Raw genomic sequence first — 14,599 nt, forward strand, 5'->3', positions numbered from 1 at the left:
ATTTATGGAACCTAAAAACTCGATTTCCCCACCATCATCATCTTTATCATTAGCTCCAACGAGACCATCATCAACCACTATTATCACCGATCTGCAGATTCTTACTCGCCAGTCAGATATGCAAACAAGATCTGGTTCAAGGTGGAGAAACCAGACGTTCAAATGGTGGAGAAATTGAGCATGTCGTCTGGTTCAAGATTAAATTTACGAATGATGTTTGAGATTTACGAACCCACAAATCCGTATTTTGCTTCACATTTTGCGAATCACTAGTCTCGATTTCTCGATTCAAATCATGTGCAGATGAATTCGCATTTTTGCAACTCGTTTTAGAGTTCCTCAACACCGATTTAGAAGATGCTTAGTGTAAGATCTAGATGAGTTGCGAAAACTGACCGACTTGATGTTTAAACTCGGAGATCCGCCATTTTTGCTTGATTCGAATGTCGATAAGGTTAGAAACGATGAATCTGGTGAAGATCTGAGTTTCAAATCATTGGTTTCGTCGATCTTATGCTTTTTACAAGAATCAAAATGAGTTACTAGTGGTTTAAACCTGAAACCTTTTGCGAGCTTGACAAACTCTAGTCATTCTTCACCATCAACATCGAAAATGGAATCATCCATTCCTGGGATGATTTTGGGTGTGTGGCGGAGATGAACAGATCCGAGAAGGGTTTTCCGATCTATAAATGGAGAGGGGGTGAACTCATGAACAAACCCATATTTTGTGTATGGTTTTTGTTTCTGTGATGATTTTTAGGCGGGGATAAAGTAGAAAAAATTTAGTCGGAGATGGAGGTAGCAAATGGTGGTGGTAGCAGACGATGGTGGTGACAGATGGTTGTTCAACGATGGTGGTGGGGAAGATGTTCTTGAGTTTATGACATGTTCTTGAGTTCCTGAACGATGGTGGTAACCAATTTTCAAGAAAAACTCAGATGAGAGAGAGTGAAAGAAAGAGAGAAACTTATTTTTTTTTTATTTTTTTTAATTATAAAATTAAATAAATAAATAAAAATGAAAAAAAAAAGTATAATCATTATTACAAAAAAAATTTAAAATTAACTAATCCAAATTTTTTAGATCAAAGTAGCCTAAAACTTTTTTCAACTAACGGTGGGGATGCATTCTTAGATAAATTTCAATAAAGACCTCAAAGTTTCCGGTTTATCGAATTTGATCCTAAATAATTTTGAGATTAACACTTAGACCCAAATAATTAAAACATAAGGTTTTTCCGAAGGTTTGCAGGGAGTTCTTCAAAACGAACCAGCAAATCAAAGCATAACAGCGCGGGAAGAAGAAGATCATCGTTTACTCTGTCTCATGGCGGCAAGAGAAGTAGAAGATGCAGCAAAACCTTCGGTGGCGGGTGAAGAATTGGAAGAGGACGATGAACACGATTCAAAAGAGGCGGTGTTTCAGAGATACTTTCTACTAGAATGGAAGGTCGTCAAGTCTATCCTCGACGACATCGTTTCCAATGGCCGAGTTGTAGATCTCTCCTCGGTCCACAAGATCCGATCAATTGTATGTTCTAGTTACTATTTAGCATTTCAGATTTCTATTACGTAGTTTCGAAATTGGGATTCGCATTAAACTGATCTCATCAGCTCTTTATGTTCTGGAAAAATTCCTTAACATTATTAGAACTGACGTTATGTTGATAGCATTTTTGGTTATATCGTTGGTTTTTGATGCTTTATTGGAGAACTTTTCACATTGGGTGAAAATGAGCTGCATTTTATATGTTCAGTTACTCATTCACAATTCAAATTCCTATTAGGTAGTGTTCGCTATTAGAACTGGAGCTGCTTAGTTCGAATTTGAAGTGAAATTTGTAGCACCTTAGTTTAAATGTTAGTTGTTCGTGATAATGTTTTGATGTTTTATTGGAAAATTCGTCACTGTTTGTAAAAAAAACGCATTGTTTATTCTGTTACTCATTAGCATTTCATATCTATGTTGCTTTTCATACAGGTGGACAAATATCAGGAACAAGGACAGCTATTAGAACCATACCTGGAGACCATAATATCTCCCCTGATGCTTATTGTTCGTTCAAGGACACTTGAACAAGGTGTAAAGTCCAATGAACTTCTTGAAGTAATCAAGCCTCTATGTATTATAATTTATTCATTAGTGACAGTTTGTGGGTACAAGGCTGTGATCAGGTTCTTTCCTCATCAAGTTTCTGATCTAGAACCAGCAGTGTCTCTTTTGGAGAAATGTCATGGGACAACTACAGGGACAACATTGAGGCAAGAAAGTACTGGAGAGATGGAGACTAAATGTGTTATACTATTATGGCTATCAATACTTGTATTGGTTCCTTTTGATATATCATCTGTTGATACAAGCATTACAGATACTCATTCTCTTGAGGCAAATGAACCACCCCCTTTAGTGAGTAGGATACTAGAGATCTCAAAGGAGTACCTTTCAAATGCGGGTCCCATGCAAACTATAGCTGGATTGCTTCTTTCAAAGCTTCTAACACGTCCAGATATGTTGCCTGCTTATACCAGGTTTTTCTCATCAAGATTCAGATATTACTTAAGTTTAAACTTTATCATGTGCTGTGAAACAATTCTGAATACAAGTTGCAGCCACTGAAATGAAGAGATTTTCCAGTTGTCATGCTAAGCTTATATTTAATACAATTTCTGTTTCTCTTCAGCTTTATTGAATGGACTCATGAAGTTCTATCTTCTGCGACGGAAGATGTAATACATCATTTCCGTTTGCTTGGTGCTGTAGAATCCCTTGCTGCTATTTTCAAGGTCTGTGTTTTTATATCAATTAGCACATCAATCTCTTTAATAGCTATTCATTTGTAAGATGTTACTATTAGTTTCTGTAAGAAACTACATAACATAAAGGGTTAAATGCAAGAAATAACAATGTACTTTCATTGATTTGTTTATTATAGCATCCTACTATCATTTATTCTTATTACAGCATTGTACTTTCAAAAACTACCCACTTACATCAATGTCATCCAAATACTAAGCAATTTTCACTAGTTTTCAAAGTATAATGTCCTGAATCCTGATAAAAAAAAAATGAAATTACAATGCGATTATTAGGTAGATTTTTCAAAGTACAATGCCTAAATAAGGAAAAAAAATTGAACGCACAATGTTGGAACAGAAAGAAATGAAAGTGGGTTGCTATAATACACAAATAAATCTAAGTATGTTGTGATTTGTTGCATTAAGCCCTAATATAAATAATTAAATGTAGTCTAGCCTAGTAATATGAATCATGAAATATATCAAGCTAAATCTAATGTCTTATATACCTTACTCCCTATTCTGCTGTTTGTTTCATTTTGTTTATTATATGATTTTTTGAGCTTGCCTTATAATCTTTCTATGTTAGAGTGGAAGCCGGAAAGCATTACTTGATATTGTTCCTGTTGTTTGGAATGACACATCAGTCTTGATCAAGTCTACCCCTGCAGCTCGTAGTCCTTTACTTCGCAAATATTTAATAAAGTTAACACAACGAATGGGGCTTACTAGTCTACCCCATCGTCCAACAACCTGGCGTTATGTGGTAAGAGATTTGAATTATCTTCAGTTGTTAATCTTAATAACATGCATGACATCATAATTCACTGAATGCACTAAGGAGGAAGAGGGACTTATATTCTGATATTGCTTTTTTTTTCTTTCAATGTAGGGCAAACACACTACACTTGGAAAGAATATATTACAAAATGCATCACTAACTGATCACAGTCATGCATCCAATTTTGGTTCATCCAATTCAGAACAAAATTCCTACCCTCAAAATGAAGAGATGGATGTTCCTGATATTATTGAAGAGATCATCGAGTTGCTATTGTCTGGATTAAAAGATACGGTAGGTTTATAAAATGTTTTTAGAGATATTAAAAATGGTAATCCGTTCTCTATGTTAAAGGAAATAATTATTTGTATTTCTTATAATTGACTTTCAGGATACTGTTGTTCGTTGGTCTGCTGCAAAAGGTATTGGGCGTATAACTTCACGTCTTACATATACACTAGCAGAGGAAGTCCTTTTGTCTGTATTAGAACTATTTTCACCTGGTGAGGTATGGAAAAACACACTCTTGCTTTTTAATTACTGTGTACTTATAAGCCATGTCATGTTAGCTTTTTCATTTATTCTTCAGGGTGATGGATCATGGCATGGTGGATGCTTGGCATTGGCTGAGCTGGCACGTAGAGGATTACTCTTACCTGTTAGCCTTCCTAAAGTCGTACCTGTTGTAATTAAGGTTCTCTACTTGTCTAGTACCTATTTATAGCATTATACTCTCAATTTTTTTCTTATTAGGACATTAACTTTAAAAATCTATCCAGTTATACCAGTGAAAATCGCTTTGTATTTGGATGGCATTGCTATAAATGGGTAGAATTTCTGCTGTAAATTGAAGAAATGGAAAAATATACAAATCAATGAAAGTACATTGCTATTTCTTAACCCATAAGCTATATGATTACCTTTTGTTTGTAGGCACTGCATTATGATGTAAGAAGAGGTCCACATAGTATTGGATCACATATCCGTGATGCTGCTGCTTATGTTTGCTGGGCATTTGGTCGTGCATATAGTCACACTGACATGAAGGGCATACTGGATCAACTTGCACCACATCTTTTAATAATTGCATGTTATGATCGTGAGGTGCCAACTAACACTTTTTCATGATTTATAATTTTATATCATATTGTTATTTGTTGCATGTTTAGTCCACTTAATGAAATAATTGTTGTATTGTATGTAATGAATTTTGCAGGTTAACTGTAGAAGGGCAGCTGCAGCTGCTTTTCAGGAAAATGTTGGGAGACAAGGGAATTATCCTCATGGAATTGACATTGTGAATACGGCTGATTATTTTGCACTTTCTTCACGTGTCAATTCTTACCTTAATGTTGCTGTCATCATAGCTGAATATGATGGCTACCTTTATCCATTCATGGAGGAACTTCTTTTTAACAAGATCTGTCACTGGGTATGTTTGTTTCTCCATTAACTTTTTTGTAGCTTGGTGAATGTGAAAAAGTTAGACCATTTTGCAAATACAGTAATTTCTTATCATTGTTTTTTCAATTATATTTTAAAGATCATATATTCATAAAACACAATATCCAAATAGCACTTAGGGGCTGTTTCTTTTTGACCTTAATGGGTCTTGATCTGGAAAGCTATACATGGCTGATGACTGTTTCTTTTTTACTTAATCTAGACTGAATGGTTAAATGGGTTTAGCCAAAAAACTTGGCTTAATGTTTTCCTCCTATTGTTGCCTTGTTGGTACTTCTAAGCATTCAACTAACTCACAAGTAATATTTCAGGAAAAAGGATTGAGAGAACTTGCCTCAAATGCTTTATCAGCTCTTGTGAAGTATGATCCAGAATATTCTGCGAATTTTGCACTTGAGAAGTTAATCCCATGCACTTTGGCTTCTGATTTATGCATGCGACATGGAGCCACATTGGCAGTTGGAGAGCTTGTATTAGCTCTACATAACTGTGGTTATGCTCTTCCTTTAGGTTTGTACCCTTTGCACATTTAAATAATTGAATCCAAAAAACATCAAATAAGAACATGCAGCAAATAGCAACATGTTTTACTCTTTTTTTCCCAGGACAGACAATGTACTTTATCTTTACCCATAATAGCAATGCTCTTTCATTTATATCTTTTGTTCGAATTTGTGATTACAGATAAGCAGAAAGTTGTTGCTGGAGTAGTCCCTGCAATTGAGAAAGCAAGATTGTACAGGGGAAAAGGTGGAGAGATAATGCGAGCTGCAGTTTCAAGGTTTATTGAGTGTATTTCTATCGTGAACATAACTTTAACAGAAAAAATAAAAAGAAGTCTGCTTGATACTCTTAATGAGAATTTGAGGCATCCCAATGCTCAAATACAGGTAATTCTGTCTACCAAGTTTTTTATTTACCAACTAACTTTTTATAATTTCAAGTCTTCAACTCCTAATATCCTTCCTTTTTTTTTCTAATATGTGCAGAATGCTGCCAATGAAGCTTTCAAACATTTTGTACCAACGTATTTTGCTAAAACAAAAGATAAAGGGACATTTGATATTACCCTAAGATATCTGGAGCAGTTGACTGATGCAAATGTAGCTGTGAGAAGGGGATCTGCATTGGCAATTGGGGTTTTACCCTTTGAGTTTCTTGCCACAAGGTGGAAGATTGTGCTTCAAAAGCTTTGCAGATCTTGTGAAATAGAGGTAACTTTTTATTGATGAAACTCCATGCTAATTGAAACTAGGGTTAAATGCAAGAGATAACAACGTACATACTTATATTTATTTGTTTATTATAGCACTGTATTTAGAAAAAATTTCCCTTTTAATAGATATATCGTCCAAATACAAAGCATTTTGACTGCTATAATTTGTAGATCTCTCAAAATACAATGTCTCAATAAGAAAAAAAGTTGGAATTACAATGTTATAATTTGGTAGATTTTTCAAAGTACATTGTCTTAATAAGGTCTAAATACAATAAAATAACAATGTACTTCCATTTATTTCTTTATTACAGCATCCTTTGTTAATTTCTTTCTACTACGGAATTGTAGTTTCAATTATTTTTCTTATTACGGCATTGTACATTGAAAATCTACCAATCATGACATTGTATTTCCAATTTTATTTTCTTATTAAGTCATTATACTCTAAAAAATCTATCCAATTATAGGAGTGAGTTTCTTTGTATTGGGAAAAACTGAAAGTAAAAATGCTATAATAAATAAACAAATAAAAGTATGTTGCTATTTCTAGCATTTACCTATGAAAAAAAAAGTTAAAAGTATAATGTTAAAATAAATAAATGAAAGTACGTTGCTATTTCATGTAGATATGCCTAGAAACCATTTGATGAGTATCTTATTTGCGTGAATAGGATAACCCAGAAGATAGGGATGCCGAAACACGGGTAAATTCTGTTAAAGGACTTGTATTAGTGTGTGAAACACTCACCAATACTACAGAATCTTCCGGATTCCAACAAGATGAGTACACCTCTCTTTTTGCAACAATAAAAACCCAAGTGATGCAAAGTTTGTTGAATGCACTTGAAGATTACTCTGTTGATAACAGAGGTGATGTTGGGTCTTGGGTTCGTACAGCTGCAATGAATGGGCTTGAGAAATGTACATATATTTTATGCAAGAGAGATAAATCAGTTGGAAATGAGACACTTTTTGATGCTGATATTGCAACCAAATTAGTTGGAGGAATTGTTAAACAAGCATTGGAAAAGATGGATAGGTTAAGAGAAGTGGCTGCAAAAGTTCTTCAAAGGATTTTATATAATGATGTTGTTTTTGTTCCTCTAATACCATATAGAGAAAAACTAGAAAAACTTGTCCCCAAGGATGGTGATTTGAAGTGGGGGGTAAGCTAGTCGATTTTTTTTTTTTTTTTGGACATGTCATTAACAGGTTGTACTGTATTTGACATGCATCAGACTAGGACTAAGACTGACGTCAATGAGACAAAACTAGAAAAAAAAATGCATTCTTTTCCCATTGACGTCAGTCTCAGTCCTACTCCATTGCATACCAAACACAGTATAATATGTGTGACATGTGGGACCCTATTGATGTATTTGTGTCTTGTATTAACAAGAAAACCATCACGATGTACTTTCCTGCAGGTACCAAGTTGTTCTTTCCCTCGCTTCGTTAAGTTGCTTGAGTTTGATTGTTACAGTAAATATGTTGCGTCAGGGTTAGTAATTTCCATGGGTGGATTAGAAGATTCTTTGAAAAAGGTTTCACTTGGTTCTTTGTTAGATTATCTTGAAGCTATTAAAGTTAAAGACAAGAGTGAAACAAACGCCAGAGAATCAAGCTTGTCAAATAACATTCTCTGGGTTCTTCACAAGTACAAAAGACGCGACAGAGTCATAATTCCCGCCTTGAAGGTATTATTGTTTCAACTTTATATATTGTATCAACACAACAAACACCCAAAAGGATGTTACTAAAATGATGTGGTGTTGTTTTCAGACTATAGAGATTCTTTTCAGCAAAAGGATCTTCTTACACATGGAGGTTAGTCCACTAGTGTAACATGTTGTGTCATGTGATGTGGGCCTACATGTTGGTATTAAAGTGAGGTGTGTGGATAATGATTTGCAGGGTCAGACGGGAGTATTTTGTGGGGGTGTTCTGGAGTGTCTTGCTACCGAGTTGAAAGGAACAAAGGACTTCTCCAAGTTATATGCTGGGATTGCTATTCTTGGATACATTGCTTCAATTTCAGAGCCTCCTAATACCCAGGCTTTCGCTCATCTTCTGTCTTTCCTTACCCATCGATATCCCAAGGTATGTGCTTTTTTTTCTTCTTATTAAGACATTCTACAATGCTGTAATTGGAAGAAATGAATGCTATAAATAATAACCGAATCAGTAAAAAGTAAATTGGTGTTTTTTTTTTTTTTTGTTGCATTTAACAATCTTTTATTCCTTTGGTAATTCCTGTTGACAGATTCGAAAGGCTTGTGCTGAGCAAGTTTATCTTGTACTTATACAAAATGGGGAGGTTGTGGGTGAGGAAAATTTAGAGAATGCAATGGAAATAGTTTCTGAATGTTGCTGGGAAGGTGACGTGGAGGAAGCAAAACGACAAAGATTAAAAGTATGTGAAATTGCGAATATAGAAATGGGACAAATTCTTATGCATACCTCAAGGACATCAGGTGCATCATCATCATCATCTCAGCAGAAGCCTAAAACTAATGATGAAAATGCATCATACTCGTCGTTAGTAGGATCTGCTGGATTTTGAAAGCTTTTTAATTCAATTCAATTTCATAATGTATGTCAAACCAATATTTTTTTTTAGAAATTATATTTGAATTTAATGAGTGATATCATTACTTTTGCTTGTTCTAATATTTTTTCATTTCATTTTTATTTAACAAACCGCCCGAGAATCTCGGTTCTGGACTAGCCAAACAAGTTCCAGCGGGTTCGGTTTGTCAAACGGCTATTAAAAAAAAAAAACAAAAAAACAAATACAGCAACTACTATATGTTAGTGTTAAAATACCATACCATATTCTATGCTAGTTTACATGTACAAGCTTTCAAGCATAAAAAGAAAATTAAAAGTGACCAAGAACACCGATCATCTATCCAGACATGCCCTTCAAATGGCTTTAGTGTTAATGGAAGGAATAGCAAACCGAGTATAATACGTTTACTCTGGTTTTAATTATTATTATGTATTTTTTATTTTTTTAGTTTAAATTAATGAAAATTTTCCGATTTTACTAATCATACAACTGCAAATTGCCAAATTGTTTATTAGGTGGTTATCTTGTCTCTATCTAAAAGAAAATCAAAACGATAAATTCCCGTTGAAAAATTGGTCAGTTTGTGATTATCCCTAAACCAGAATATTAATATCAACCAGCTAACTTTCGAATATACATATTCATGTATTCAAATATAAATATGTATAAAATACACTTCTGATCTGGTCAACGTTAGAATCTTCAAACCACAAACCAAACCATGAAGGCATGAACTATCTCAATTTTAATTTTTAAGTTTTATTCCTTAAACCAACCGAATTGTAGTAATTTATTGGGCCGGCTTATCTAGTTTTGACCACATCTCAACACCCCTTATTCAATACTCTTGCGGTTTCAAAATTATTCTTTACAGACAAAAAAAACATACGATTAAGGAAACATTAATTATCATTAACTTTATATAATAAAATAACAGCTTTGTCTATATTTTGCAAACACACAGATTAAAAAAGCATTTATTATCACTAACTTTATATAATAAAATAACAATTTTGTCCTTATTTTATATTTAATATTCTATTAAATATTTAGTTTGTTAAGTAATAATAAGAAGTATTTTGGCAAAGATATTATTTATTTTTAAAAGTAGATTATTATTTTAAGACAAACCAAAAAAAAAAAAGATGAACTATAATTTTAAGACGAAGAGAGTATAACACGACCTATCACCATTTTCAAAATAAATAAATAAAACAAACAAATTTACAAACATCAAAGAGAAGCATCAAATTATGATCATATATTATGAACACACCAACAATTGCTTATGGTCCAAAGACCCAAACTATATGATATATCATTAAAAAGTGAAGAAAATAATATCAAACCATGTGAAAATGTGTACAAATTGGAAGCCAAAATTCTCAATCAATTCTATCATTATTCATACCAACGTAACGTCACAAATAATTTAAAACCTCTCTCCCTCACTTTTAAATTTTAATCTTATCAATCATATTCCTCCTCTTTAATATTACAAGGTGGGCCCGGCCCATCCCACTACGAGCTTAGCCATGGGAAAACCTTGGGAGATGTGGGCAATCGCCCTGTAAGAACTTCCACTCCCGTCTCAGTTACCTGAAAACATAATTATTTTTTAAATAAATAATAATAATCTAGTAATAATTTCACAAATTGATTTATGATAAGTGTAGCAGCCATATACCAAGAGAGTATGCTCAAACTGAGCGCTGCGCTTGCCATCGGCGGTGACAGCTGTCCAACCATCAGGCCACATTCTGTCACGCCAGACACCTATAAAAAAATAATATATATATTAATTATATTATATTTTTAGTAAATAGAAATTGGAAAGCATCTATTTTGTGTATTTTTTTTTATAGACAATTACCAGTATTTATCATAGGCTCGATAGTGAAGGTTTGTCCAGCTTTCATCACACCAACGGTTTTATTTCCTACTTCATGTTAAGGTCACAATACCAATAAACCAAAGGAATGGAATGGAATAAACAAGGCAACGGAATGGAATAAGTCATTACATTCCATGATCATGTTTGATTGGCATCGAGGCTTGTAGGAATTAAATTTAACATTCCATCATATACGAAACAAACACTAGAATGCTAATTTTAGGATACTGGCATAATGGGGTATGTTTGGTGCACAATGGAAGAGTTCTCCGATACCATGCCCGCAATAGGATTTCACCTGAAATTTAAAAGAATAAACATCTTCGGAATCAATGCAAACAGAAGATGGGAATAAATAAATAAATAAATAAAAATTGTATAAATTATTACCACAGATAAGCCTGCCATGGTGGCATGTCGATTTATAATTTCTCCGATTTCACGAAAGCGTACTCCAGGTTTCACTGAAGATAACAAGCAATAAATAAAAGATATTAATTAGGAAGTCAAGTGTTTGGTATGAAGGAATGGAACTGTTGATTCCATTCAATCGAAGCAAAGTGCAAAACAATGATGAGTAATACTTACCGATAGCTATTGCTTTTTCCAAGCACTCATAAGTACATTTGACCAACTGTAGAGATGCCTCATCAACATTACCAACAAAATAAGTTTCATTCAGGTCACCTAAAACAAAAATGTAATCAATGTTGTCAACTGCATATAAACCTCTCAACAATGGAATTAAGATAAAGCTCCTCACCATGGACTCCTTTATAATAAACAGTTACATCAACATTCACAATATCTCCATCTTCCAGTTTCCTGCATCAAAAAATTTCAAAATTCTTGAAACTTGATACATTGATCCCATTATATCATGATTCATGAATGAAGATCAGAAGTAATTAATCAAAAATTTAAATTACTGATACATTGTATCTTGAAAAAATCTACCTAATTATTTATAGCAATAAATATTGTTCTGTATTTGGATGCCATTGCTATAATCAGGAAGATTTTTCTAAGTACAATAATGTGATTAAGAAAAAATGACAATAGGATATTATAGCAAACATATCAATGAAAGTACATTGCAATTTTTTGCACTTTAAAATATGATGATGTGAATTAATCGCACAATAGAAAGACATGGAAGTAGGATGCTGCAATAAACACAAACTTAAAACATGGTTAAGTGCAAGAAATGGCAACGTAATTTTATTTATTTGTTTATTATATCATCCTACTTTCATTTCTTTCTAACTTCTATTAAAACTTTGAAAAATCTACTCAATCATAGCAACATCATCCAAATACAAATGCTATAATCAGAAAGTTTTTTCAAGGTATAGTGTCCTAATAAGAAAAAAAATATGAAAATATAATGCTATAACTGGGTAGATTTTTCAAAGTACAATGCCTTAATAAGAAAAAAAAATCTAAAATGAAAGTAAGATGCTATAACACATGAATAAATGAAAGTATGTTGCTATTTCTTGCATTTAGCCCTTTAAAAAAGACAATCTGATTTAATAGCATTATTTAAAAAAAAAAAAAAAAAAGGATAAGGTAGATAGATACCTTCCATCTGGAATCCCATGGCAGATTACTTCATTAACAGACCTGTGGACACAACAAGGATTCATGTTTAATGAAAAGAAAATAGGATACATGGGATTGGAAAATCAAGTACACAGAAGTACCTACGTGCAGCAAGATTTTGGAAAGAAATGATAATTTAATGGAGATGGATATGCTCCTGCAGTGAGCAATTGTAAATTTCATCAGTGTAACTTTCTTTTATAAATTAATAATAAGTATACATTTCATTTTTTTTTTAAAAAAGAATGATGAATTACATATCCACATACCAGCAGCAATGGTTGCTTCATGGACAACAGCATCAATTTCATCAGTAGTCACACCAGGACGCACAACACGAGCAGCTGCATCTAAAACTTCTCTTGCTATCTGTGAAATAATAAATAAATTTAATAACTTATACCCTCTTGAACTATAACTGATGATTTTACTACTTGCTCAAGATTTGTCATTTGTAATAAACTTACTCGGCTAGTTTCTCTCATTCTCTCAATTTGCTCTGGAGTTTTTATCTTCAGAAAACAAAAGCATTTGAAAAGACCATCAGATCACCATAAATAAAGAAAAAAGCTCTCCAACATGAATAGAAAAAATAGATTACCTCAACAACATGTTGCAGATCACTAATGGGCTCGATTTTTGGAGTTCCCTACAAAGTTACACGTTTAATATCATCAGAAAAATACATCTAATGAATATAAAATGTCTGCAAACATATCAAAGAATATATATATATATATATATATATATATATATATATATATAAGCATGCATCAATGTTCACAAAGTAGAAGCTTATTACAAAAATTTAGTCATGAATCATGATGTTAGTGACTTACATCAACTGCCCAATCAGGTAGCTCAATTCCTGCAGGTATTATACGTTTTTTTGATATGGGATAAGGCCTTAATGGTCTGCAAAAATATTGGGAAATATGAAAAAGATAGTTCAGATAAAACGTGCTAAAAAGAATATGAAGCTTTGTCTAAAACAATACCCTGTCCAATCAAAATGAGGAATTTGTGCTGTTCGAGACTGTCCTTTCCTAATACAATAAAGCCAACCATCACTTGGTGAGGCTATATTAAGTTCCCATGGATTGCTTGCTCCAACTGATGATAACTTTGCTTTCAAATGAACTGATTTATGAGAGCTCCATGATGCCTTGAAACAGTCTTGAGTGCTGATAAGAGTAACAATTATGTTAAAGTTTGATGATGACTAAAGTGTACTTGAGGTACTTAAATGGTAAGGTAAATGGCCAGTACTAATGATAAAAATAGGGCACAAGAGTAACAAACCAGAAAGCAGCGCCTTCACGTGGAAGCTTCAATTCAACACATTTTGGACACCTGAAATAAGTTGAAAGGGGAATGAAGTTAGCATACGAATAATGTAAGCAAAAGCAACTGGAACAATCAATTCATGAGTTCCTATGTTATTTGATTGATTCGGTACAGTTTCATCCTTTTATATAAACCCTAACAACTTCCTAACGCAAAATTGGAAGTTACGGATTTCATAGACGTAGTGCTTCGACCAATTTGTAATACAATTATCAAATCATTCTCGCAGTTTTTTCAGCAACAACACTCTTGAAGTTTAAAAGTGATATGATTAACATCCAAATCGAAGTGCATCTTTTTTCTGAGAATATTGAACGAGTTCACGTGACTTGAGGCAAGTAAATTTCAAAATCGTACGCAAATACATAAATACGTACTGAAGAAGAGCAGGCTTGCCACATTTAACACATGATAAACCACTCTCCGTAACATCTGTCCCTGCCATGACTATCAGCTGAGCTTCAAGAATTGAATTAATTCCAGTGTAAGTAACGACAACCGAGATTGTTATGAGATGAATTCACAAATCGAAAATTAAACTTGCCTTATGAAACGAATTTGAATGATAATTTAGTAGAGATAGAGAGAGACTAGGGTTTGCAGACAATAACCGAGAGTTGGTGATTTGTTAGCGGCGGCCCGATGTAATACAGCCGAGGGGTTTTGTTGAGCTTCAACTTTTGCTTGGGGTGCTTTTTGTAATTATGTAAACTCTTTTAAATGTTCTTTGCAATTGCATTTTTTTAAACTGATTTCCAATCCACCCCAAATTTCATTTCTTTTTTCATTCTTTTTCAAACCTATTCTATTTTCACCTTCGACTTATGGGGGGAATACTATTCATATTTCAAAAAATGGAGATAAAGTTTGGTTGTCAATTTTAGTCTCTTTCATTTTTATTTTATACATTTCTAGTTTA

At 33.3% G+C, this 14,599-nt stretch overlaps 2 protein-coding genes across 3 annotated transcripts; one reads left to right on the plus strand and one right to left on the minus strand.

The window, feature by feature from the left end:
* Positions 1-1,229: 1,229 nt before the first annotated feature.
* Positions 1,230-8,932, plus strand: LOC111876922 (tubulin-folding cofactor D). Its single transcript, XM_023873475.2, has 17 exons — positions 1,230-1,533; positions 1,984-2,531; positions 2,684-2,786; positions 3,388-3,564; positions 3,691-3,873; positions 3,971-4,087; positions 4,169-4,273; positions 4,513-4,683; positions 4,796-5,011; positions 5,355-5,553; positions 5,728-5,933; positions 6,033-6,257; positions 6,934-7,428; positions 7,690-7,959; positions 8,045-8,089; positions 8,177-8,362; positions 8,526-8,932. Exons 1-17 carry the CDS (start codon positions 1,330-1,332, stop codon positions 8,823-8,825), a joined length of 3,750 nt encoding a protein of 1,249 aa, XP_023729243.1. The 5' UTR covers positions 1,230-1,329; the 3' UTR covers positions 8,826-8,932.
* A 1,184-nt stretch (positions 8,933-10,116) lies between these two features.
* On the minus strand, positions 10,117-14,376 carry LOC111876920 (methionine aminopeptidase 1A). Of its 2 annotated transcripts, none has more exons than XM_023873473.3 (17): positions 14,225-14,376; positions 14,058-14,134; positions 13,636-13,686; positions 13,332-13,517; positions 13,173-13,248; positions 12,935-12,982; positions 12,801-12,845; positions 12,603-12,702; positions 12,439-12,490; positions 12,313-12,354; positions 11,492-11,553; positions 11,317-11,415; positions 11,119-11,192; positions 10,957-11,026; positions 10,708-10,773; positions 10,522-10,610; positions 10,117-10,433 (listed from the first exon to the last, which is right to left on the minus strand). In XM_023873473.3, exons 2-17 carry the CDS (start codon positions 14,123-14,125, stop codon positions 10,356-10,358), a joined length of 1,206 nt encoding a protein of 401 aa, XP_023729241.1. In that variant the 5' UTR covers positions 14,126-14,134; positions 14,225-14,376; the 3' UTR covers positions 10,117-10,355. The 2 variants fall into 2 exon arrangements, with proteins under 2 accessions (XP_023729241.1, XP_023729242.1); XM_023873474.3 differs by having other exon boundaries at positions 14,058-14,139; positions 14,225-14,364.
* Positions 14,377-14,599: the final 223 nt, after the last annotated feature.

This window comes from Lactuca sativa, chromosome 7 (genome assembly GCF_002870075.4).
Source record: "Lactuca sativa cultivar Salinas chromosome 7, Lsat_Salinas_v11, whole genome shotgun sequence".
NCBI classification, from domain to species: domain Eukaryota; kingdom Viridiplantae; phylum Streptophyta; class Magnoliopsida; order Asterales; family Asteraceae; genus Lactuca; species Lactuca sativa.